This window comes from Sebastes umbrosus, chromosome 15 (genome assembly GCF_015220745.1).
Source record: "Sebastes umbrosus isolate fSebUmb1 chromosome 15, fSebUmb1.pri, whole genome shotgun sequence".
NCBI classification, from domain to species: Eukaryota; Metazoa; Chordata; class Actinopteri; order Perciformes; family Sebastidae; genus Sebastes; species Sebastes umbrosus.
This window is the reverse complement of record NC_051283.1, coordinates 17783290-17810430: the sequence shown is the minus strand read 5'-3', so window position 1 is coordinate 17810430 and position 27141 is coordinate 17783290. Positions and strand designations below refer to the sequence as shown.

Genomic DNA, 27141 nt, shown 5'->3' with positions numbered 1-27141 from the left:
CCCAACTCAAAGTCAAATTGGGCACGTTTTTCTTGGCAGAGTGCAGGGAAGAAACTTGCACCTCTCTTTTGCATGGCACTGCAGCTAATCTAACATCCATTTGGACCTTCTGTCAGTGAGGATCCAAGAAAGTGTCCATGACAGCCAACTGAATGGCATATTGAGGCTACAGGAGGGGTTTGGTAAAGCTTGGGTGTTGTCAGTGTCACCCACTGAAAACAAATGACTTCAGTCGGGCGCCTCATCTGTGAAACAGGCCTGTACTTTCAGTAAAGCAGACAGACAGTTCTTGATTTAGCTGACTTGTCTCACAAATATTTAACCCTTTGTGGGTTATGTTCTCAATGGGATTTTCCATATTGTGTATGTAAGGTTATGTAGCTAACTAAATAAATTAAATTTTATTACAGTTGAAAATCCCTGCAGCTAACATCATAATTTTTTTTTAGTAACCCTTTTAGTATGGTTTAGAGGTCTGAGTAAGTAAGCCCTGTAATGACTCACTGTTTTAATAATAAGATCACTTCTGTTTTCCTAAAAGGTGTATTATTTGTGCAAAAAAGCAAGTAAATGTCACAGCTGTTGCCTCACAGCAGGGAAATAGTGAGTAGTGTGTTTTGTGTGTGAGTGTTTTTGTGCATCTGTCTGTATTAAAAAGAAAAAGAAAGAACCAGTGAAGGAGGGTGAGACGGATACACAGCCAGAGGGACTCCGTAGGTTTTAGCTCAGGTAACTTTAATGGGCAAATCCATCATACAGTCATTTCATGCCAGCCCTGACTATCCACGTGTCACACGCCTGGAGAGAAATGTATTTTCACAGGTACAGCAAAAGGACGGAACAAGGGGGACTGATTAAAATAAAAATGGATAGAGCGTTGGGGCAGCCGGAGAAATTAGGGCACACGTAGATACAAAGAACACGAGCATCAGAATACATTGCCTTTTTAGTGCAACAGGAGCTAGTACAAGTCTATTTATCTACTGACGTGATGCACTGATATAATTATCAAGAGATAACAAACTCATCTCTGTCCAGTCACATCTCCAGCTCACCCATCACTGTCCAGACCGTCTGACTTGCCAATGAAAAGATCATCTGCTTTTCTACCAGATGAAAAGTATTAACTCTAATCTGTGCACTGGCTCTGCCAGGGCCAAGAAAACACAGCCCTACTTTTTGAATATGGAAAATGTGAGTATGGTGCCATACTCAAAATTTATGGTAATGAAATCATAACACAGGTTGTGTAATCAACCCCAAAAAGCAACATGTAAGACAGGAGCAGCTCAGGTAATCAGGTTATGACTCGCTTTAAGGATCTTAGATTGATGGGAAACTGTAGGACAGATAACCAGGTGCACCTACATCTTTAGCATGTTTTCTTAGTTTTTAGTTTTTTCAGTTTGTCAAGTAAGAGTAAAGATGGGGCGGCTGTAGTTCAGTTACCTGTATGTATATGACAAATCTAATAATGTTTTTAAGATATTGCCATTATACATGATAGTAAAGATGCCTGAAGACTAAGTGACATTATACTACCAACAAACTAACACCTACATATCATTATTACTCCAAATCAAATTAAATAGATCATATACATTTAAAAAAAAAAAAAAAAAACAGTATAGTGAGCTTATTCTTCCACATTTCCTGTACGCTTTAATTGAAACATATTTTTAAAATTGCGGTGGTTACTTGTAATTTTAATGTGCAAAGGTAACTTATTTCAAGTTTCTGGCTCCATAATGAAAATAACATATACCAATGTTTGTATTAAACCCCAGCAAGAACAACACTAGCTCTAGTAGTCAACAATCAGTGTTAGATTAAAGAGTCCGTCGTCCAAAAAATGTCATCTTAAACCCACACTATGACACCATTAATCATCTAATTAAGAAAGAAAAACAGTATTTAGAGGGATAACTGGTCCACTGGTGCAATGATTACTATAACTGGAACATCCCACAATGCATTTCAATATTGCAGAGGAACTTGTTTGCCCTCTACAGGTGTGAGCAATGTCATGCTGCATTGCTAACAAACTAAACAGACTCTTCTATACACCACATCCCTTTGAAACCAGACAACAGCAGCACTGAGCCTCAGACACACAATCAGCTCTCAGTGGGGTGCAGCTTGGTCATTATGCCTTACAGCCTGCTCTTGAACACCCCACTGAGCCATTTACTTCACAGCCTACATCCCCTCCGTTTACTGATCTGTTGCTCCATGCCATGCCACCGCCACACTGCCTCCGCAGGACCGGAAAGCCTCACAAGGAGTAAACAAATCCTGTCTGGTGCCGCAAGAGCAACAGTCGCTATTTAGGAGAGAACATGAGTTGACGGCAGCGTCTAAACTCACTCTGGACAACTTTGCCCAGACAGATGGTGCTTGTGCCACAGCTCCTCTCTGCCCACTCATCTTTTTGTCTAGCCACCATAGAGCCAGAGAATCACAGCTCCCAAGGGCAGCTTTTACAGGTCTTTTAGTGTAGGAGTGCCAACCTAAACTGTTTCCTTAATTTCCAGTCTTTATGCTAAGCTAAGCGAACTAGCCCCGCAAGAAAGCGAATAAGTGCATTGCCCAAAATGTTGAACTATTCTTTTAATTATTTCTCTAACATTTTCTCCTGTCTTAGCATGGCATTTTGGTAATATACTTACTGACTTGAAATGAAGCAAATATGATTAAAAAAAGTTATTTTTATAAAACGGTCACTATATCCTGACAGTAGTGCATGGGACAGGTAATCTTAAAAAAAATCGAGTGTCTCTGTGTCCTCCGGTGCTCCTAATGGCATCTACAAGATTTCACAGACTGAAGGAAAACAACCAATCAGAGCTGATCTGGAGCCTTGCCGTCTCTGAGCAGCTGTCAATCACTCGCAAATTCCGATCAAACGGTCAAACTAGGCAGCACTGATCAAATATGAATCAATATTCTGTTACTGTAATGACTATTTCTCGCCTCAAATGTGGCAGAAAGTTTGTGAGCTGGCAGCCATGTTGAGATAAGTTGAGGAAATGCCAAGCACCGCCCGCCAGCCAGAGCAAACTTTCAAATTTTACTGCCAAACAGTACACTACAAGATGTTTCTGAAAACATTTGAGGGGAGAAATAGGCATTACAGTAACAGAATATTGATTCATATTTGATCAGCGCTGCCTAGTTTGACCATTTGATCGGAGTTCACAAGTGATTGACAGCTGCCTCCATTGAATGAACAGCCAATAGGAACGCGCTCTCTCTGAAATGACCTGTGATTGGCCAAAGTCTCCAGTCACAGGCTAGATTTTCTAAAGCCTGAAAACAGAGCCATGAGGAGGTGCAGAAGTCTAGTTTTCTCTGAGAACACTTGAATTACAATATGCTAAAAGGTTATTAAAGGATTTTTTGCCCAATGATGCCAAGAACATTCTACCTAATGCGACTTTAATAAACTTAATTCATAGAGCACCTATTTGAATGCAGACTTTTAAAAGTACTTTGTAAAGAAAGTCTTGTGTTGAGAAGACAGATTGCAGTTGTATTTTCAGTTTTATTTTTCCAGTTGAGTTTCAGAAAATGTATTTTTTTCCAACCATCATTTCTGTTGGTCGTAGTCTTATTGCACGTATCCATGACCACCATTGTTTTATTATATGCAGAAGTCAAAATGCTGCACCTTCACGCCAAGAGCTTATTATAGTCTTTTTCTATGTGAACTGCCCTCGCATGGCATGCAAAGGCCTGCTTTGTGCCTTTGTACTCTCTCCAGGTAGCAGGGAATGAAAAATTCGCTGGATGCCAAGTCAGGCTTTTGTGTTGCTGACATGTTTATGTGTGCATGTGCACGTGCCTGCTAGAGGAGTGAGAGACAGCAAGGCGGTGGAGGGAGTAGCCGTGAATGCATTGTGAGATAACGAAAGAAAGATGACAAAAAGTGAAGGAGAAAAGGCAGTGAAGGCTGGCAAGAGAGCGAGCCAGGGAGTTAAGGGGCCAGAGGAGGTCTGGATTCTGACAGCCCGTGGAGAATTGAGCATCCCGCACACACAGATGTTCACAATCACCCCAGACAATTAATAATAATAATGATAATGGCTGCTGTGACAACTGGGAGAATCAGGAGGCCGTGATTGATTGGAAGATAATTCTCTGAATTGGCCTGTAGAATTATTTACTTTGGAGCGGCTGCGGGAGGCAAAGTCAAAAAATATCAATCTAATTAATCCAGTTTGGTGCTGATGAAAGACCAAAACAAGAAGATAGTCTGGGAGGTCATGGAAAGTTGAAAAACCATCGATCACACAGCCCCTGACCTGAGGGAGCGAGTTGAGACTTTTACCTCTGAGAAAGATGAAAATAAGCATCATTCACATAACATCAGCACGGACTCTCATCACACAAATGTAGTCAGTTAAATAGTTTTCAGTTGTTTCCTTTTCACACATTTTCAACCAAGTCAAAAAACAAAAATCAATCTTGTCGATATCTACATTAAACCATTAGTACCTGCACCGCAGCAGCAGTACACACACTCTCTATATCTCCAGGGTTAACATAAACTTACCAAAATGAGCCACGTATTGCTTTGAAGCTGCAGTGTAGGGAGGGGATGCAGAGTGGGTGGGGGACAAACGTTTATCTGTACTCTTAAGTAACAAATAGCCAGAAAAAAGTTTTCAAATTCCTCCAAAGCCAGGTGGGCTATGGATGCACCCTTTATATTTTGTTTTTCAGGAAAATACCTGAGTACAGACCAAGAAAAGATTGTTTTTGCATGCAGCTATAGAGTGAAGGAGGATGAAAAGGGCTTAGGTCCGTGTCTGAATGCAGAGAGTTATGGGTTTGGGCGGAGGTGATGCGCGTCTACGCTTCTGGCAATGTCTGGATGAACACGTAGGCAAGGAGCTGAGACAACTAACCTAGATATTTGTTGCAGCGTATGCGTCTTATTTAACACATCTGTTTGGACAAAAATGTATCACCATATAACGGTGAAAGGATATTTCACTTATTTATCATATAAAATGCATTTTATGGAGCATTGAATTGGTAATAAAGAAAGAGATGTTTGGAATCAAACATGAGTATCCACAGCTATGGTTTATTGGAAAATAATAAACATCTTCAGTCAAGCATGCTCTGATTGGCATTCATACTTATATGCATATCTGCACACACACATAAACACACACTCAATTATAGTCATCATGGAAGTTCAACATAATGCATCTTAATTAAACTGTGCATTTTAATAAGGATTTTCTTGATTGTCATATAGATTATGAGCATCTATAAAACGTGTTTATTACTGGAGGAATGAAGCAGTAGTGCAGCAAACATGTTGTAAAAAGTTGGACTTCTATGATGGCTATATCTGCACACACATTCACACACACACGCTCACATCAAAAAATAGTCTTGTTTTTCGTTGCTTTGTACTTCCTCCATCCCAATGTATTTTATGGTTTTGGGCCCAGGAAATAATGACACCCATAGTATCTGTGGAGCAGAGTAAGAGCTGTCTTACATCACATCTTGCTCAGGTCTCAGGTCTGCTTTTAGCTGCAGTTCAGAGCTGATTGAGATGTCGCAGGGGTCAGTAGGGGGAAAACAGCACCGGCGTGTGTGTTGAACAGATGGGTCCAGGGGCCGGATGCAGCAGCGCCTGGTGGAGGGGCTGACTCTGAAACAGGGCGGGGCTCGAGTTCAAGGCAGGGCGGAGAGGGAAGGGGGGCAGCGTTGCCATGGCAGCGGCAGCGGCAACGGAGAGTTGACGCTGTAGGAGGCAGGAGGCCAGAGGTTTGGTCAGGTCTTGGTTCTTCCGTAGAGCGAGACGAATCTGAGGAGGGAAAACACATACAAACAAACTGCAATCAAGGGTTTTTTTCTTCTCAAAAGGTAATTGAGCAGTTTAAGTAGGAAACCAGAGAAGGACAAGGAGTCTTAGTCTTAGCAGCTACTTGGCCAATTGAACTACAAACTTTCCCAGTTACTGCCAAACAATCTAATCATGATCTCGTTTCTACCATAATCTGCCCTTTTGTCCTTCTCACAATGTCATAGGATTACAACATTTCAGACATAGGATTCTTCAACCCATATCACTGCGGATTTGTCTCATTGGAAGCAGGGAGTGGAGCTTCCTGGAAGAGTCTCTAGAGAGTCAACTTGTGTACACAAACACAATGATGGGGGATGAAAGTAAATCAAGCAACAGCAGAGTACTCACTGCTTGGAAACTCTGGTGATGCTGCGTGGGAGTGTAAGGGCTGAACTTAGGCTTGGCTGGTTTACCTGCTGCTCTATCCTTGTGTCTCCTACTGCTGATGTGCTGGAGCGGAGGAGAGAAACAGACAGATAAACACCAGACAGACACAGGCAGCAGCATAAAGAAGTAGTGGACAAAGAAAGACAGCATCTTTGCCTTTGTTTGGAAATTTAAATAAACAGAGAGGAGGAAATTAAAGGAAGCCTAATCAAAGTTCTGTCGATATTTTGTCGGCTCTGTACTGTGAGATGCAAAATATTCATGAAGGGGCGGGTTTGGGAAATCTTTTTGATTTGATCGACAAGCACAAACAGATGGCTACAGCCACACAATCAGCGGTGAACTGCTAAATATTCATGAGCACCTGGCCAAAGATAACTTTCAGATAGTCAGACCAACACTGTGTATTCATATCACGAACAGAGATGCTAACATTATATTCAGATGCTTGCTGAAACAGACCAGGCTCTGTGATTTTAACTCACCTGCAGCGACAGGTGTGAGATGTTCACACTGTGATGAATAAAATATGCACGGTCCTGAAATGTCTCTCTGTGTAATGCATGATGGATAAAGTGATGATGGATGTGTTGATGCCTTTGAGCGACTCAGATGTGTGAATCTGTGTGACAGCTGACCTTCTCATGGCTTCACATCCAGAAGAGGAACTAACCAGCGCAAGTGTGATGAGCCAGTTTCATGTGTCACCCAACCAGTGTTCATGCTGCTTGAGCAACATTAGCGTTCTTTATTGTGTTGTGCACATTTGAATGGACTTTAAGACACACAAAAATAGTACTTCCAAAAACAGTACTTCCATGTTATGCTACTTTATATTTCTATTCCACTACATTTATCTGACAGCTATAGTTGCTAGTTATTGTTTAGATTTGACATTAAAAGACATATGATAAGCTTTTATATTACAACACATTGTTAAAGATTAAACCAGTGGTTCCTAATCGTTTGGGTTTCTGATTTCTTACAAAAAAGCAGTGTGTACTCGGGGCCTCTTGTCATGTTTCAGATGTCTGGGTTGTTAGCAGTTCCACCAAAGAGTGGAAACTTCTCACATGGTTACATTTAAATAACTCTTTGTGGCCCAAAGAGGTAAAATTATCCAGAAAGAAAAGATTAGAGGAAAGGCCAAACAAATAAATACACATTAGTGCAGCAGAACATTGTGTTTTCTTCTTTCCTCTCCCCCTGATGTATATATTAGAAAATGGGGCCAATACTTAACATCGGAGGGCTCCTGACATGGGCTAAACTTTGTGGGGAGTCGCATGTAACAAAGTGGTTAAATCATGAGAACACTGCTGCTAAGCAACGGCAATATTAACGTTACTGTCGGCGTCTAGAAGCCACAGAGGCTAACAATTTAGCAAGTTAGTGAGTGGGTAACATAATGCAGGAAATGCAAAGGCATAATGACATAGGAAAAAGATGAGGTCGTTGGGAATATCATCATTTTCCTCAGACATATTTTAAAATTACGCAGAATTCCAATATACGACTAAAATGGTATTACATTCACTTCTTGTGCATCGAAAAATTAACTTCCACGGCCTCCGCCATTTCTGACAACGTCAACAAACACGTCACAACTCGTGAACTCTGAGATTTCAGAATTAAAACATTAAATGGACTTTCTATTCAATTTCACCTAAATTACAAAACAAACCTTTTCTCTTCAGGGAGGCCATTAAACATGCCTGATTCTTTAGCTAATGGTACCTGCACGTGACGGTGCACATTATACACAGATCACAACAGACCATTGTGAACAATTTGTGCTGAGTTTTGAAAAATTAAAGATAAATTAATTATACAAAAATAAAGGTTTGACTTCACTAATCCCAGGATGTCCATGCAAAATATCCCAGTTAATGATTTTTCTAGTGAACTACTGTTCACACATCTTCACAAGTCTGTTCTAAAGCAGGATCATCAAAACTTTTGTCTGACATTTGGAGGTTCCCATCCCGTAATTCCACTGATGCCTAAAACTGGTCTAAACTGACTCAGTAATACGATACGATACGATACGATATGATACGATAAAACATTATTCTCAGTTTGCACTGAAATTCATTTTGCATCCATAGGCAGCTCAATTTGAGAAAAAGTACATATACAATAGACATACTGTTATAATAAACAAACAGACAAATAAGACACATCAGTTGTACATACAAGACAAAGACCAAAACAAATCACAATTAACCATACATAACACATTAAAAAATTACCATCTGTCCTCTGGATTTACATGTCCTTAGCAGCACATTAACTATTATTTAGCGACAAGATGGACTGATGAATAAAAGCGTTCTTCAGCCTGATGCGATTAAATGGAGGGACTCTAAAGCGCCTCTTGGAGGGCAGAAGTTGATATTCCCCATTTAAAACATGCAAGGGATCAGAAGAGATGATGTTGGCAAGTCTGGGCATGCTCTTGTTGTGAGCTGCTTGAAAGGAGGGTGTCACAGGTTGGCCAATGATCTTTGGCCAATGATCTTTGGCTATAAAGTTTAGTTTTAAATTTTACAAATAGACTACTGAGCCAGGCTGTCCTGCAGTACAACAGGAAACTCTGAATCACTGAACTGAAAAATTGAAAAATAATATGTCTACTGGCTCCAAAAGATCTGAGTCTGCGAAGAAAGTAAATGCACTGCTGTATCTACTTACAACTAATGGACTGTGTTTCTGTGTTAATCAGTATAACAACTCACCACTCTGTGCTTTGTTACTGGCCAGACATTTTCGGCAACTGACCTGTTTGAGCTGAGTCTCGGAGTTGACGTGCACATCGCAAATCTCACAGTGGAAAGTCTTGTTCTGGAGTCCGGTTGATGACTCAAACGGTGCGACCAACTTGGCCTTGACCCCCGTCCTAGGGAAGGACTTGATGGCTCCATTGCCACTCCTTGCCTGCAGCATTGTCTTGTGCTTAGTGCCTGAGCAGATATAAAGTCACATCAACACAGCGTCAAACACAAGCCGGCTAAGCTTTGACTATACGTCAGCGCCTGCAGTTCCTCACCGCTGTTGTGGGCCTGCAGCTGGGAGGCGGAGTTCACAGGGACCTTGCAGAGGGAGCAGTAGAGAAGACGTATAGCTTTCTCTTCCTCTGTCTCCTCCTCTGGAGCCACCTCCACCTCCCCGTCTCTTTGTATCTCTTTCTCTGGCGTCCTCGGGCTTGGTGACAGGGAGGGGTCGGAGGGTGCGTTCACAGTTTCAGTGGGGCCGCTGCTCGGTGGTGAGGGAGGGTTTGGCGGTGAGGGTTCTGAAATGAACGCAGAAAGAAACAAAGATATTAACTAGACAGCGTAAGGTACGGTAAGAAAAGAACAGAAAGAGAATAAAGCAAGCAAGAGAGATGGAGGCCGAGAAAGTCATATGAAACAAACTTGAACAGTTTTCCGCAAACTCTTACTGTTTACAAAAGAAGCACCAATTTCATGACATGCACAGGGACAGAGATAAAAACTCACCAGGCTACAGGTGATTATGAGCTCTATCAACCTCTCTAATCGCACTAATAATCAATGATTTCCCCAAGGATGTGCCTCCCAGCACTTAAACTCACAGTTTTGTACCGAGATGATTTGGCTCTATTATCTTTTGTGAGACTGACTTGTCAAGGTTCCCCGGAGGAGCGCGTGCTGATTTAAGGATTTGCTCTTTGCTAATAACAATGATTAGCTCAGCCTAGCTGAGTGGTTTGTTACCATTGACTCCCCACTCTTAGGGGCCGACGAGGCTGTTTGCTGAAGTAATCTTCAGAGAGCTCTCGTGCCGTCTCATCCACACTTCCCCAAACTGGAAATGATCACTCATTCTCTCACTCTTCAAACACACTCTCACATTGGCGATGTCAAGCACAATTCTTCAATTTTTGCTTTTTAGCTCGCAGCAAAATGTATTATTCCTATTCCGTAACGCCCACACACACATGCAAAAGTAGCACATCAGGACTGGCGCACACATATTGGCAGTAATGCAGTCGATGCTCCTCCACACTTCTATTGACACATTTCCAGGCACACATGCACTCACACACACACTATACAGTTACCCGCTGATCATGTGAAAATCATTCAATTTCAATGTGTTTTTGATCTCAGGAGGCCACTCAAGAGGTCAGTAAATGTAGATGTGAAGACGGAGAGGAGGATAACGCTCAACCTTTAAGCTCTTCACTGTGAAACCCAAAGCAGCAGGAGGTTTATCACATCAAAGAGTTAAAGTCGTGACTGGGAAAAGGAGGTTTGAGCCGTACATTCACATATCTAACGATGTCATACATTTGATGTCTGCACATACACACACACACACACACACACACAGACACAGGGGAAAGCATGCGTGCCTGCAGAGACACACACCTCCTGATGTTGTGTCGGAGCTGGAGGGCTGTGAGAAGGGTGACGGGAGGATTTGCGATGTGGTTTCCTTGACGACCGGTTCAGAGGTCCCGATCTTTAAATCGGGGGCGTCCATCGCTTTCAGCCTTTTCGTGTGTTTGGTGCCACTATAATGGGAAGAAGCCTGTGCCTGTGCACACAACAGCAAACAAGAAGGTATATGAACTATTATTTAGTTATGTGAACCTGACAATGTTTTTATTTCAAGCCACAATACACGACTTGAATGTGAATGTAGCTCCGGCACAAAGTTCTAGAGGCTGCTGTCACACCCACATTGATTGACAGATGCTTTGATATATAGACTAACAAGTAAAGTGTAATGTAATGTAGAAATACGAGTGGTGACATTGCATTGCACATAATAGTGCTTGTTTATGAATCATTCTGTAATAAGCACAATACATGCTCTACAAATGTCAAATATTAAGAGGTGTGCACATTTCACACAGTTATGAAATGGGGCATGTCTAACCTAAGGGCAGATCTCCTAAGTTGTTCAACTGCCATGTGAGGGTGTGTGTGAGAAACAGAAACACCCTGAAAGAAAAACAATTCAAAGTGTTTCCCACACGACAACGCCCACCTCAGAGTTGAACCTCAGTCGACAGACTCCGCAGGAACTGGACTTCCTCTTCAGCGACCCGAAGGCCGGGCCAATCAGAGCTTTATGGACGTGATCCATCTGCAACAAAGGAGAAGCGTTACATTAAGGTCATGACTGGTTTAGGGTTGTGAAAGGCACAACTGAGTAGTGAAAGTGATCACCTGAAGTGTTAATGGCACGCTGTCTGCAAGCTAATGATGTGCTCCTTTCAAGAAATGACAGATTTATAATATCTCAGGTTATAGGTGGGGGTTGTAAGAAGGAGCTGATGGGGAGTAGCCTGTCTGGCACCCAGTCATGCATGAACACAACAGAGGGTGTAAATGACATGCCGTGCCTGCACTGACACTAAACCATGACTAACCCCGACAGGATGAAACATTCAACCCTGTACGTTTGAATCGTGCCAGTCAAAGACTTGTAGTTTGCTCAATTGTGCAGAAGGGAGGCTGTGGTCAACTTGGATTCACAGCAAATCAATTTATTCTAATAGCAACATGTTTTTATGGCATGTCTAAATGTTTAAATAAACCTGTCAAACCGTCTCTTGCAGCATGTTCTAAAATAATATGTTGTTGTTTTTTAAAATATGGCTAGATTTACAGCTTCCATCTCAACTTTCTGTCAAGCTTCATTGGTTAGAGCCTCCTGCTCTTCCATTGGTCAGAACCACTTAATCCTAGCTCACTAATTGGCGAACCTCATGCAGCATATGGGCACCGATGGATAGTGGAGACATAGCTTATGCAGCAAGACAGATTTGAAAAGCTCCTATGAATGCTCTGATGATTTTATTTCCCACACAAAAACATGTAATTGTGAGTCCAGTGTGAGTAGGGGTTTAACAATACATCAATATGGATCAATTCAATGATCAACGATCCAATATCATTGATGCAAATTAAAAACTTCGATATCATCATCTTTAAGATACGCCTTTATTTTGAAATACCCACGGTACGTCTGCGTCACCATTTTTGTCCAAGGGCACCTCGTTCTTACAAATTCAAACAGTGCTTAAACATGAGAAATGTGGCACTTTATAGTTTTGCATTTAATATCTGGAAGATCCCAGAAATAAAAAGTTGTCAAATCATATTTTAGTTGCTTTTTGTGAATTGATATAAGAGTAACTGATTGTGTTTAAAGTACACTTCTTATCACCTCATATCGATCACAGGCCCTTGAATTGAATCGAAATCGTATCATGGCAAAGTTTGTGATATCAGCAAATATCATATCATTGTCCAAAGAATCAATATAATATTGTATTGTGATCAAACTTGTGATTTTACATCCCAAAGTGTGACCACCCTGAATCCCACCTTGTACACCTGGCCTCCACTCTCCATGATGGAGCAAACTATAAACACCTTTCAAACCTACAGGGGGTGAGAACTTCATGCTGAAAGCCAGGCCTTACCCAGCCCTTTTCCAAGAAGACTCCGATCTGGCTGATGGTCATTCCACACAGACAGATAGTCAAAAATGAAGGTGGGGTTTAAAAACATTCCTCGCAAGGTTTCATCGACTTTTAAAAGAATGCATTTCACTGTTAAGGTGAAACAAAATAATAGTTTTAAAATCAAGTGTTGCATTGTGTTATCCTGTAATATGAACACACAAAAAATCAACTATCTAGTGAGAAAATGAAGGACCTTTCACCCTCAGACTAATGTTCTTTATGAGTGTAACAAACAGGCAATAAACGCCTTTGCATATGTGTGTGTGTGTGTACACAACTATACCAGTATCTGACCACACAGCGCTGTGCAGGTTCAACAAGTACTCAGCGCAATAAAACCCAATTGGCCTTTGTGGAGCCAAACAAACCTGTTACCGGTGATGAAATATATAAGGAGCCAAATAACCAGCCTCAACTAGGGAGGCTTTATGGAAATTTGGCTGAAGGTGACGTCCAAATTTATATGCTGTTGTGGGCCAACCAACTGGTGCAGTAAGCCCTGAGGACATAATACTGTTAACACTGCACTGGAGATTTAGCTCGCAGTTTCTTTAGTGCCAAAGATGAATTCTTTGCTCTTGAGACGTTAAAAACGCAACAGAATCTGTCTGTGTGTGTGTGTGTGTGTGTGTGTGTGTGTGTGTGTGTTTTCTTTGATCATCACTCTAGGCAGCTGCTGCAGTGGAATGCTTCTCTGCAGTCACTGGTCTCTTATCTCTCTCTATTTCCCTGCAGCTGTCTGTCTATGTAAAACTTAAGCAAACACATAAAAAACAAATATAGTTCCCTTGCGTATCATATTTAAAATATGAACCATGAGATCATAAAAACGAAAAAAAAAATCATTAACTAACATCTGTAATAACGAAGACATGGACATGTTCGGTGAATGTATGATGTAGCACATGAATAACAACACATTAATGTTAAACATTGATGATTCTCTGAATGAACATTCTGACAAAAATAAAAAAAAAAAACCTGTCTCCCTGTCTCCTCAGGCCCCGAGGCTCCTCCAGTATCATCATCTGACCCTCCATCACACATTCCTCCCTTCACCCCTCCATCTGCTCCCCTCTGAACTCTCTGCCTCTCCCTTTTCGTCTCCGTCTGATCAAAGTCACCTTCCTGCCTCCCAGTAGACTCATTCTTACCCTCCACTCCCACTCCGCACGCTGGGGTGGACTAGCACCTGTGGCAAAGTCACTTCGCCCTTCTTACTCACTGCCTCTTCTTTCTTTCTGCTGTACACACATACACACTACATCACCCGCTGAATCCAATCTAATACCTTCCCTGCTTATTGTGACGTTAAAAGCAATAAAAGCAGTAAATTCAGTGGACCATACAGTAAATAAAGACACAGAGCGGGCCCTTAGGCATAGGCGGTGTAGATGAACGCATTGACCGTGAAACGTGATACGACTAACATCAGTAGCCTCAAATATACTGTATCTGTGTGTCAAAAAGACAGAAGCCCTCTGGGGCCCAGGGAAGAAAATGAAGAAGAGAAGAGGAGAATTGGGGAAAAGACAGAGGTAATGTGACAAATGAATAGTTTATCTATTGCATAGTGGTTACCGTTGAAGCAGAGTGCTACTAGAGCCCGTTTCCACTGCAGGAACTTTCCCCCGAAACAAATAACCTTTAGAGGAACTTACTGTGTTTCAACCGCGGGTACCAAGGTCTAAATTAAGTTTTGGGGACATTTTAAGGTGCCTTTTTACACCCAAAAACTGCAATGGCCGAAAGGTAGTACTTTCTGAATTTACCACAACTTTCGGGGTGGAGTTTGCTACCTTTTAGTTCCTGGAAAAGTAGTTCCAGGGACTAAAATTCCTGGGAACTTTTAGTGGAAACCCGGCTCAGCAGCTTACTTTGGATGATATTAATGTTTGCTAATTTAATAAATAGAGTTATTCCCACCGTAAATTCATGAGGCAGAGTTGGAAAGACTATTCAGGTGTTTAGGGAATAAACTACAACATCATTCTGAGAAATACAGTTTTTCTTTTAAAGCAGCAGTCGGTAGATTTAGAGCAAATATGATTAAAAAAAGTTATTTTTATAAAATGGTCACTATATCCTGACAGTAGTGCATGAGACAGGTAGTATGAACACTGTTGTCCTCTGATGCTCCTAACGGCATCCGCAAGATTTCACAGACCGGAGGAAAACAACCAATCAGAGCTGAACTGAAGCCTGCCGTCTCTGAGCAGCTGTCAATCACTCGTGAACTCAGATTAAACAGTTAAACTAGGCAGCGCTGATTAAATATGAATCAATATTCTGTTACTGTAATGCCTATTTCTCGCCTCAAATGTTTCCAGAAACATCTTGTAGTGTAGCTGTAAAACGAGAAAGTTTGTGACCAGGCAGCGATGTTGAGATAAGTTGAGGAAATACCAAGCACCACCCTCCAGCCGGAGCAAACTTTCTCATTTTACAGCTAAACAGTACACTACAAGATGTTTCTGAAAACATCTGAGGCGAGAAATAGGCACTACAGCATTATAGTCTCTCAGAGCAATTGAATTACAATATGCTGAAAGGTTATTATGGAATTTTTGCCCAATGATGCCAAAAACATTCTTCCTACTGCAGATTTAAGGGTGATCTGCATAGATTAATCTCAAAGACATAAAGCCATGCAGTTTCTGTGGGGGTATGGTGGAACTGGCTGCGATGCAAGGGGAACCAGCTAAAATCAAAAATCAAAAATCGAATTGGTCAGAGCCAGCTCTGTAAAGACGTCCACCACATAGCTTAAGTATTAATCGGCATATTTTCTCTCAGTTTCTCGCACACAGCGGTAGTCCCCGTGTCAGACATGCTCAGCTCTGTTGAGAGAGTTATGGATGAAACATATGGCCAAGTGAAGTAAAGCAGACTTTTACCTGGAGCGCAGTCAAGAGCCTCAACATTTATAATGATGAATGTTCCTGGATTTATATTGTGTACCGGCATGACAGCTATGTGTGAGCGCATGACGTCAAGCACCCAGAGTGGGTTATGATGAATGAGCTGCTGCTTTTGGTTCTTTGTCATTTAAATGAGTACTCGCCTGGAAACAAAATTACTTTTTTGTTTCCATATCTGTCAAACTACAAGCCAAACTAGCCAGTGAAGTCCCAGTTTGGATCCCAAACATCCACACACACATGCACACGACAGAGGCCGACACACACAGGCTTATACACAGCTAGAGTTCAGCTGTTTGCCCACTTACTGAACACCCACATGGTCAACACAGAGGAGAGAGAAGATTCCCTTTACATTATGCTGAGTCATCCAGTTTGCAGAAACAATATACTGGAGACAAAACTTTATTAAAGGTGCAATGTGTAGGATCTGGCAGCATCTAGCGGGGAGGTTGCAGATTGCAACCAACTCAAACTTCTCCCATGTGCCAAGCGTGTAGGAGCACTACAGTGGCCGACGCGAAAACGTGAATGGCCCTCTCTAGAGCCAGTGTTTGGTTTGTTCCGTTCTGGGCTACTGTAGAAACATGGCGGCCAGCTCCGTGAAGAAGACCCGCTCCCTATGTAGACATAAAAGGCTCATTCTAAGGTAACGAAAACACAACGATTCTTATTTTCAGGTGATTATACACTAAAGAAAACATACTTATTAATATTATATAAAATGTCTGCCAATAGATCCCCCGAAATGGCACTGTTCCTTTAAGTTTCTTTCAGTTAGTTTTTTTGCATATTAAGTGCTACGATAGGTTTCTGTTCAACTATATTTAAATCAAAATAAAACAATAAAGGAACATGTTGTTCTGACCTCAAAAGTGTAATTTATTTAAAGGTCTAGTGTGTAGGATATAGTGACATCTAGTGGTGTGGTTGCAGATTGCAACCAATTGAATACCCCTCCACTGCGTGAAGCGGACTCCGTGTAGTGGACCCGCTCCCTATGTAGATATGAAGGGCTCATTCTAAACTAACGAAAACACAACGATTCTTAGTTTCAGGTGATTATACACTAATGAAAACATAGTTATGAATATTATATTCCATTTCTGCTAGTAGATCCCCCTAGATGCTACACATTGGACCTTTCATTAACACAGTGGAGCTGAAACGAGTAGCCAATTAAGTGAATGACACAAAATGAATCAAACTGTTTAATCCACTCATGTTTTTTAAGCATTTGCTGAATCCATTGTGGGGATTTACTGCCTTTCTTTGTCCTGCTGTTTATGATAATAAACTAGATATTTGGGTTTTTTGGATTGTTGGTAATTTAAAACAAGACTTTGAATAAGTTACGTTGGGCTCTGGGAAAATCATATTCCAATATATATTTTTCACTATTTTCTGATGAAACGATCATTCAAGAAAATAATCAGCAATTAATTGATAACAAAAATAATCGTTGCAGCGATGAAGTCTATCGAGGTTTAGAGGAACACTTTATTTCAACCATGTAGCCAAGGCTCCTTTACCAACTTGATTGCGTTAAAAAAGCCATAAATCACCGAAATTACACGCAACCAAAACCAAGCACTGTAAAGGTCAGCTGCTTTTTACAGGGCTGACTATATTCCTGTAGTGTTGGAAATGCAATAAAATGAAAGAAAGGAGGGTTATAAATATGTGAGACAGGATGTGACTCAGCAGGGAGAGGGTGTTGTGAGATTTCTGAGACATTTTTCAAACTGTGGCGAGTTATAAGTGAGGCAGCTTTTACTGACTTGAAGATCAAGGTCATCCACCATGACGAAAACAACAGAAAAAGGAAAGCTGTTAGAAATTTGATCAAAAATGGCAATATTCAGATTTTTTGTGGTAAAGGAGGAAGAGAAAAAAAGAATGAGAGGGTGCGAGGAGGGTCAGTGATGAAGAGATGAGGAGTTGGTACTCTGAAAGCAAGAAAGAGTGCATGGGAGGGTGAGGGATGGGGACGGTGACAGCAGGAGACAAAGTGGAAAATGCAAGAGAAGAGAGCTGAAGTGAAGAGGGTGATGGAGCAAGAGCAACGCAGGAAAGTGGAAGGGATGGATGGGAAGACTGGAGAGAGGAGGAGAGAGAGGTGAAATGGAGGGGAGAAGGCAAGACTCCCTCAGGTGGCAGAATGTGTTTTTGACAAAGAGGGTGATGCTACACACACACACAGAGAGAGGGAATAGATTTACTACACCGCACACTAGCAGTTCAACAGACTTTCTTTTAAACCCTCAATTTGTCTCTCTATATCGCTCTTCTCAACATCTAAGAGCAAATCGCGGTTTAAAGACGAGACCAAAGTAAAGAGAAGGGAGGAACAAAAAGAAAATTGTCAATTTTGCTTCGGAGTGGGTATCTGGCCAGACTCAGTGAACGGCTCGTGAGTCATCGCAACTTCATCTCAAGTTTTGTAATAGGTTTGGTATTAGACGAAAAAACACATCATGCTTTCTTGGCTTCATGCGCTCGAAACAAATAGAGGTGTTAGAAATGGTTTTGTATTGTCAGTCATCGCAGCTACACTGATTCAGGCCAGAAACATGGCTTCATACATCACACAGTCAGGAGTATATGGAGGCATACAGCATGATCCCCTCTGTAAACCCAACGTCAGCCCTCAGCCGTGCCTGACACATCAACTCTCTTCGGGGCTCGGACTTGGACCAGCTTTGTTTCTCTGCACCTTCACCCTTCACAAACACGGGGACAGGCAGCTCTAAGAAAAGCTGTGCGAGGAATATCAAGGAAGCAGCTCCACCCTCCAGGTTTGTGTGGAAATGTCACGGCTCTCTGCATCAGAGGTGATATATTTGGAAAGGTGTAGGCAGCTCGCTCATGCATCTGTGTACTGAAAAACAACTCCACGCAGGCAGACTGCTCCATGAAAATAAACTCCTCCACTCACAGCAGAAACCGACGTGATAAAGTGAACGATTTTTAAAAAAGGCACAGTTGGTGAGAGCGTGGTTGCCATGACAATTACGTTGACTGACAGTACTCACGTCTGTGAATCCAGGCAGCAGGTGGAAGGGGAGGAGGGGCTTCGGGTCTGGGGAGGGCTGAGTCCTGCCCAGCGTGGGGCGTGCCAGCGGCAGCAGGGCGCCGTGACACATACTACCTAGGGAGGAGACAGGTAGATAGATAAACAGATGGAGCAATGACAGGGTTTCCTTCACTGTTTTTCCTCTCTTACTTTCATTGCAACTTAAAGGGATAGTTTGGGTGTTTTGAAGTGGGGTTGTATGAGGTACTTTTCCATAGTCAGTGTATTATCTATAGATGATGGTCATTGTGCCCCCAGTTTGAAGAAACAGATAGGAGCACCGGCACCGGGGCAAAGCAATGTACTGCTGTGGATGGGGCCAGCAGCAAAACGTATTTTAGTCACCTAAAAGAAAGGCTCACCTAAAAAATCCATATCCATTTAAGTGTACGAATATTTTCCGACAGGGAACGGAACTGAAAGTGAAACTTATCTATACTGTTTTTGTCAACGAAGTCTGGCTGCTTTTGATGAGAGCATAGATTAGTTTCACTTCACAAAAGGGCTGTCTGACAACAAGATAAACAGTGGAAAATATTCTAAATATAGCGTACACTTAAACTGATATTGGTTTTTTTTTTTAGATGAGTCTTTCTTTGGGGTTTCTAAAATATGTTTTGTTGTTGTTCCTGTCTACAGCAGTGCTTTGTTTTGCTCCTGTGCTGGTACTCCTGTTTGTTTCTCCAAACTGGAGGCGTGCTGACTGTCATCTACTGTAGGTAATACACCGACTATGGATAAGTACCTCATACAACCCCACTTCAAAACACCCAAACTATCCCTTTAACTATGATGCTTTTTATCCATTTGTCAGTTCTTAGCTGTGCTAAGAGAGCTAAATCAGGCATATTTACATTAACATTGTCAAAACGCCATTGTTGATTAATGTGCTCTGTTACCTATAAATAGAAAAATAAATGAACATGTCATGAATTAACAATTAACTCCAAACAAAAAATAAACAAGATGTTTGATCTGAGTGGTCTTATTTCAGATTTACTCATCCATATTGGCAGTTATTAAAATAAGATAAAGGCTCAGTTAGATCAAATATCACTTTATTTTATGTTAATTTGAAACACCCACTCATGCACACTGGCAGCGAATTCAAATGTGGAACTGAGGGTGAAGGTAAGTGCATATATTTACTCAACACTGTACAAAAGCACAATTCTGACACTTGTACATGAGTAGTTCCATTGTGTCTGACACTTCATTTGAGAGTGCAACATTCTTTGCAGATTAAGATTTACATGTAACAAGTAAAACCTGCTTACACATTAATCCATCAGTAATAATTATACAATAATATAATATGTATATATATATGGATATATATATAACACTCTGATAATGGCCATTTTACATTCTGTGAGCTTTTTTAAAAAATAGGATCGTCAGGTCTACCAGGGAAAATGTGGTTTTACAAACAAATCACATTATTATATCAAAATTAAACTCACACACATTTCTGGTTCAATGAGGTCATTACTCAAAGTGCCTTGTGACAAGCTTCTTGCTTGTGTTGCTGAGTTGTGATTATGGCTGCTTGTTCTCTAGTTTAACATGTCCTCTGAGCTTGATTACAGTTTGATTCAGGACCAGCCCGCATATGTAATCATCATAATCAAAAATCACAACACACCCATCCGCTCTGCCATTAGTCTGATTGCCTTTAACAACCTTTAAAGTCGTGTGTGTGTGTGTATGTGTGTATGTGTGCGTGCGTGTGTGCGTGTGTGTGTGTGTGTGTGTGTGTGTGTGTGTGTGTGTGTGTGCGTGTGTGTGTGTGTGTGTGTGTGTGCGTGTGCGCGCGCGCACGTCACGTTGTAGGCTGTATGTGTCTTGACATGCATGCGCGCGGGAAGGTATTTTCAGTAGAGAGGGGGCCACTTTGTATAATAATAATTCATTACTTTGAGGTGTTTTATTCAACTTAATGATGCGTGATGTTTCCAGATAAGGCTCCCTGTTATCTGAATCAGTACTTTCTCAGTGCAGGTGTTTTTATTTCCTACCTCCACAAGTGGATAGTGGGTTAGTTGCTGCTCTGTGTGCACAAGAGGACACCGAGAGCTCTATTCATGAACCCAGCATCACGGCGCACATCGCAGTCAGGTGTCTGCTGTCTATAGCGCGTCTGGTGCGTAATTTCGTGCGTAATTTTCGACTGGCGCACTTGTGGCACAGCTGGATATACGGAGTGGAATCAGAAAGAATACCTTATCCAATCCAATCCAATCCAAATGTATTTATAAAGCACATTTAAAAACAACAAAAGTTGACCAAAGTGCTGTACAATTATAAATAAAAACATAAAAACAACACAATAAAACACTAAGACCAACTTAAAACCAACAGGATATAAAAATAATAAGAGTGTTAAGACCAATAGGAAAGGGAAAAAGGATTAAAATAGTCTACTCTCATGCCGAGCCAAAAGCCAAGGAATAATCATACATTATAAAACATAATATATTCTATGTGCGTGTTAGAGGCTGTGACAATCATAACCAACACTGGCACTACTTTCACCCACTTTAGAGCTTATTTCCACGTCGTGTCGCGCGGACAGTTCTGGAACAGCGTGCAGAGTTCTCATCAAAGAAAAACGTGTCGTTGTCTGGGACCTTCGCAGTTTTACATGTGAATAGATGATGAGTCTTTTAAGTTGAATTCACTTTTGTGGAGGATCCTGTGTCGTGTTTTCTCTGTGCGTAACAGTGCGCGATCTATTTGTCATCATTAACTAGGTTACTATCACAGTGCCATATCAAATTAAAGTAAAATGAATATTTAATCTATTTTTTGTGTTTTTCTGGAATTATTTAAAACGTTTTGACTGTTCTTCAAGCTAAATGAATTGTTCATAACCTGGGAACCATTTTTTTGTATTTTTAGGGGGTGACAGTGGGTCTTTAGGGGGAGATATAGGTCTGCAGTATAAACCACTATAGAAGTGGTGTATATCATCTGAAAACTGGGAACCTGAAGATTAATTTGAGCTCAGCACTGTGTGTCAAGTTGTTGAAGTGATAAAGAGCTGCAGCTGCTCATCCAACCCCCCTCCCTTCATACAATAATGTGCTTCTGTGAGAAATTACTTTATGAGATACAAGTAACACATGGACGAGGTGAGACACACCTGAAATGTTTTTCTGTAGCCTAAAAATGCGATTCATCACCATTAAATATAATGTTCATAACTTGCATGTCATATCCTAAAGCAATAATGCATTCTCTTAGTTTGTCCATCTATAGTGTTTTTACAATATCCTGTAAGAAATGTAGAGTATATTCATATAAAGCAAATTGATCTTTTCTGCTATTAGGCCTATTATATGTGTAGCATATGTTCTCTCTTGTTATTGCAGAATTCGCCCTGTGCTGTTTTTCATGAGAATTATTGAAGCGCAATAAAATAAAATAAATGCTCTAAACTAAAACAAACCTAGAGAGCATGTTGTCTTTTAATTCTATAAGAGATGTCTTGAACAAGCTGTCTCTGTTCCACTGAGCCTGACTGACTGACTGACTTCACAAAGCTCATTCACATCTCAACATAGCAACAAGTGACTCTGCTGCGTTATTGTCAACAACAAAAAAACAACTATTTTTGAGATTAAAACGCATCGTTTACCTACCAAAATACATGGTGGCGCCGGGCGAAATCCGTTTTGTTCAGTGTGAGATAAAAGTATCTTTCATCTCCAGGCAGAGATGAAGCTTTGCGTCTCTCTCTCTCTCTCTCTCTCTCTCTCTCTCTCCTGCGGCGCCGCTGCTGCTCCTTCCTTCCCATCTGGATTCCCTCCTCCTCCTCCTCCTCCTCCTCCTCCTCCTCCTCCTGACTACCCGCCTCCTCCTCTTCTTCCTCCTCCTCCTCCTCCTCCTCCTCCTCCTCCTCTTCCTCCTCCTCCTCCTCATCTCTTCGTGTACAAGTCTGCTCCTGTATCTACATCTCCCAGAAATCTGTTTTGAATTCCGTAAACAGACGGAAATGACCTTAATGAGTGTACAGTACCACCCTGGATGGATTACTGCAAAGCTCAATGCCAACAGAGCAGGAAGCACATGGGTTTGATACAACTCAATATATAACACCACAAAACAGAAAGAGGGCATCTCATAGTTAAAGGGAGTGTTTGTAAGAATCAGAAATGCTTGTTAACAGCGACACCTGTGGCCGTTATGTCAACGAAAGTCAGCGTTGGACTCGAGCTTGTGCTCGCTCTACATAGACATGAACGAGCATCGCTCAAAACAGTGAGGCGACACACGTCAGCTAAAACCACAATATCACTCTATATTTCACCTGCTTGGCAGTAATGTTAGCTGACCAGACAAAGGTCTCTACATGAATCAATGCTGATACTAGAGTTGGCTTTTCCTGTTTCAGCCTGCGGGGCTGAAGCAGGAAAAGCGGGTCGGTACCGGGGCTGAAGCAGGAAGAGAAACGTTATCGTCTCCGACTGCGCCCGGAGGGAGACACCGGCACCCGGTCGGAGACGATAACGTTTCTCGCTGCGGAGCCCCGTCACTTCACAAGACACGGGAAACCTCTGTTGGTCTGGAGGAGCTGCAGCATTTATTTCTGCACAAACGTCCACTGTACATTCACTAGATATTCTCAGAGCTACGAAGTCTTCTGCAGTGTGTAGTGAGCGCGCATGCACGTGTCGAGGTGGAGCGAGACAGCGAGAACATGCGCGGTGTGTGAGTGAAGACAAGCAGGCAGAGGAGCAGCGACTCCGGCAACACGCGAGCGCGCATAAGCGAGCGCGCATAAGCGAGCGCGCATAAGCGAGCGCGCATGGGATCCCGACCCGGTAGATTTATACGTGTAAAAAGTTACAAACAGTCCCTTTAACAAAGTAACTTCAGTTAATTTTTTAAGCAACATCAAAAACAAAGCTATACTTGAAAGAATGAGGGGAAATCCTTCTCCTCCAGGCCACAGGGTGACTTCTGACTGCAGGCTTCCCTCCGCGGCTGCTGTCCTTGGAAGGAGACCCGTGTTCTTCTTATATGCTTCTGTAAATGGTTTCCCATCCTCGCTTTCCTCTCGGGCCCATGGTATTTTTAGATGCATCCCGGAGATTTCTCTGCTTAGAGAGGAAATTACACAAGACAACAGCACAGTCCAGCTCAAAAACATCACACTTCACCTATTTATGCAGGTTTGCTAAGCATGCATGCACTCACTCACACCGCAAAGGACTCTAGTGTGTTCATATCTGTGTTTTTGTGTTGCACACACAGCAGTAGAGAGATTAGATGCACTGTATCTCTTGGCAGTGACCTTGGTTCAACTTTCTTGTCCTTAAGCCCAAGCATGATTTCCCCCCCCGTGTCAGGAAAGTGTACAACAACATGTGTTTTCCCACAATCGACAACTCCAGGGAGATTTAGTCCTGGAAGGCTGTCAATTCAACAACTGCTGTCCTGAAAATGCACACACACACTCTCTGAACCAGGAAGCATTTGAATTAGCGATGCACATAAAATGGGAATATATTTCTGATTAGAAAGTGCAGTACGAGTACAGTACAAGGACGTACACAGCAAAACCATGAAGTGAAATGAAAAGCCTGGTATACACAAAGGCCCCCACTCAGTGAAATGATTCAGTGGAACAGATAATGTGTGAAGTGAATCTGTATAAGCATAACCATGGTGGCTTCATGCTTCTGAGTGGTGTCATCTGGACTGCACCTCCATCCACGAGCCACATGGAACAAAAGCTGAGGAGGAGAAAAATGCACACATGGAAATATCTACTCAATTTAACGCCCCTTTTGTCACTTACTGTATTGCCAGACGCTTTGTGTTCCTCTGACAAAGAGCAGAGCACATTTTAGGGGCTGGGTGGTATTATTGCCTTTTTTTCCCTCCCTCCCTTGGAAGGAGCAGCTGAAAAGTTTCTCTCACAGTCCCACATTTGGAAGCTCGGGGTTTCATATTCTACGTTTAGGCCAGGTGTCTTGTGGGTGCAAACGTTGGCCTGGCTGTCAGACATTTCTGGGTAGGCAGATTTGTGGTCAATGCAGCTTCACGAAACCAAGCAAGCGCTATTACTGTGGATAAAACACTATAATATACGCTAATGTGACTGAAAAAGTTGCCATTCACTCACTAAAACATGACCTGCCTCCTACTCTCCAGATATCTAGTACGCTCAGCGGAGAGCTCACCTGTCTCACCGGGGATAATATGTTAATGACAATCCTATTCTACACCGTTTACGGTCTCAGGTTTCAGCTGAAAGCAGCACTCAAATAATAGTTCACTGCATCGCTTTACACCTGCAGCCGTTTAGCATCACCAAACACTGAGGCTGTCATGGCAACAGAGGTATGTAATATTATGTTAAGTGAACCGATGCGGAGGGCTCTCGGCTCTGTTTGTCGCTGGCAAACTGTTTAATTGTACGCCGGAAAAGGAAACCTGTGACCCCAGGTGGGCCTTGAGTACGGACGGCCAAGCATGACAGAAATAGAGGCTTTTAAAGAAGTCAATTGTATATGAGGAGGTGATACAGCTACAACACACGAGGGCACACAAATGTACACACACACTGGTACGGAAACTGTTTTTAATCTCGTAACAAGCTTCAAGCAGGAGTGATAAAACACACTCTTAACATTTTCTCTGCAATCACCTCCAGGCAACAATCCACCTCTCAGCTCTCTCTCTCTCTCTCTCTCTCTCTACTGCGCATTTCGGGGAGTCTGAATACACAGCCACCCATCAGCTCACCTCTCCCTTTGATTGGTCGCCATAACAACATCACCATGGTAATCAACGTGCATTGACTTTGATTCTATTTATGTGATGATGTCAGCTGACTGGGAAATCTTAAAATTTGTGTCCTCTGCTGACGTGCACTGACAGATGCAGGACGATGGAGGAATGTAGGCCGTCACACACACTCTTGTGGTTGGACTTTGGTTTTGTTGTTGTGTTTGCGTGCGCATAATTATGCAGGTATGCACACACACATTCAGACACAATTATGTACGCACACCCACACACACACACCACCCAATGTGACACAATGGTAACAAATAATAAATCTGGCTGTCAGTGACAGGGGTATGCTCAAGACCTGACATAATCTTAATTATATAATATATAATTGCTGTCCATTGAATAGCCTGTATAATAGCCTGTGTGTCAGGGATATTCTGCAGCTGAGAGTTAAATTCACAAAGAGAGAAACAGATAAATAGAAGACAAGAAAGTACAGATGTTTTTTGAGATCTTGTGTGGATGTGAATGGGAGTTCTTATCAGTCTGGTAATCACACATGTAAACAAACAAACAAACACGGTTTGTATACATAGGAGAGTGCGGAGATGGGTGGTGATTGATTGTGGTGATTGGTGGCTTGTGGCTGGGCGATTTTTTTCCCAGTCCAGCCCTGCGTGGAAACCGGTGGACTACTGCATGCAGTGTTTCTGTAAGTTAATAATAATAATTATTTGAATGTCAACGTTACGAATGAAGCTTCGAAGCTTGGGACTATTCAGTACAACCCTAGGTAGCCCTACTGTAACTCCAGCAGGAAAGATGTCTGCTTTCGTTAGCAGAAAGACTGCAAATGCTCCTATTTGGAATTTTTTTGGTTTTAAACCAAATGTAAAAGGAGAACCAGGGAACATGAATTAATTAATTTCAGTAGGCGGACATTTTTAGTCATCATTGGGCAAAGATTCCATAATAACCTTTCAGCATATTGTAATTCAAGTGTTTTGAGAGAGAACTAGACTTCTGCACCTCCTCATGGCTCTGTTTTCACGCTTTGAAAAAATTGGCCAATCACAAGTCATTTCAGAGAGATAGAGCGTTCCTAATGGCTGTGCTCCGGCTGATGGGCGGTGCTTGGTATTTCCTCAACAGATCACAACATGGCTGCTGGGTCACAAACTTTCTCATTTTACAGCTAAACAGTACACTATAAGATGTTTTTGAAAACATTTGAGGCGAGAAATAAGCATTACAGTAACACAATATCGATCCTCAGCTCTGTGAAATCTTGCAGATACCATTAGGAGCACCAGAGGACACCGGAGGCACATGATCTTTTTCAGATTACCTGTCTGACGCACTGCTGTCAGGATATAATGATTTGTAAACTGCGATAAACAAGTCGGGACTAAAGATGGAAACACCACAAATCTAGAGATGGAAAGAGAGAAACAGATAAATAAAAGACAAGAGAGCTTGAGCTTGTGTGTGTATGTGAATGGAAGTTTGTGGGGTCTTTTGTCAGTCTCCGGTAATCACACATGTAAACAAACAAACAGACTCATAAAGAAACAGCAGGAAAACAGCTCTGTAAAGCCCGACACCAAGTTGGAAAAAGTCTGTGAAATCGGGA

The 27141-nt window shown here is 41.9% G+C and overlaps 1 protein-coding gene and 1 long non-coding RNA gene across 5 annotated transcripts; one reads left to right on the top strand and one right to left on the bottom strand.

Moving 5' to 3' along the window:
- Positions 1-5072: 5072 nt before the first annotated feature.
- On the bottom strand, positions 5073-23980 carry LOC119503609 (zinc finger protein 385D-like). 4 transcript variants are annotated; one of them, XM_037795468.1, is made up of 8 exons: positions 23679-23980; positions 18721-18836; positions 11279-11377; positions 10654-10822; positions 9309-9551; positions 9041-9222; positions 6286-6322; positions 5073-5830 (listed from the first exon to the last, which is right to left on the bottom strand). In XM_037795468.1, exons 1-8 carry the CDS (start codon positions 23914-23916, stop codon positions 5550-5552), a joined length of 1365 nt encoding a protein of 454 aa, XP_037651396.1. In that variant the 5' UTR covers positions 23917-23980; the 3' UTR covers positions 5073-5549. The 4 variants fall into 4 exon arrangements, with proteins under 4 accessions (XP_037651396.1, XP_037651395.1, XP_037651397.1 ...); XM_037795467.1 differs by having other exon boundaries at positions 6221-6322; positions 23679-23972; XM_037795469.1 differs by lacking the exon at positions 23679-23980 and adding an exon at positions 22406-22582 and having other exon boundaries at positions 6221-6322; positions 18721-18832.
- A 1719-nt stretch (positions 23981-25699) lies between these two features.
- LOC119502772 lies at positions 25700-26986 on the top strand. Its single transcript, XR_005210165.1, has 2 exons — positions 25700-25745; positions 26803-26986. It is a non-coding gene; the product is annotated as an uncharacterized LOC119502772 (long non-coding RNA).
- The last annotated feature ends 155 nt before the right edge of the window (positions 26987-27141 follow it).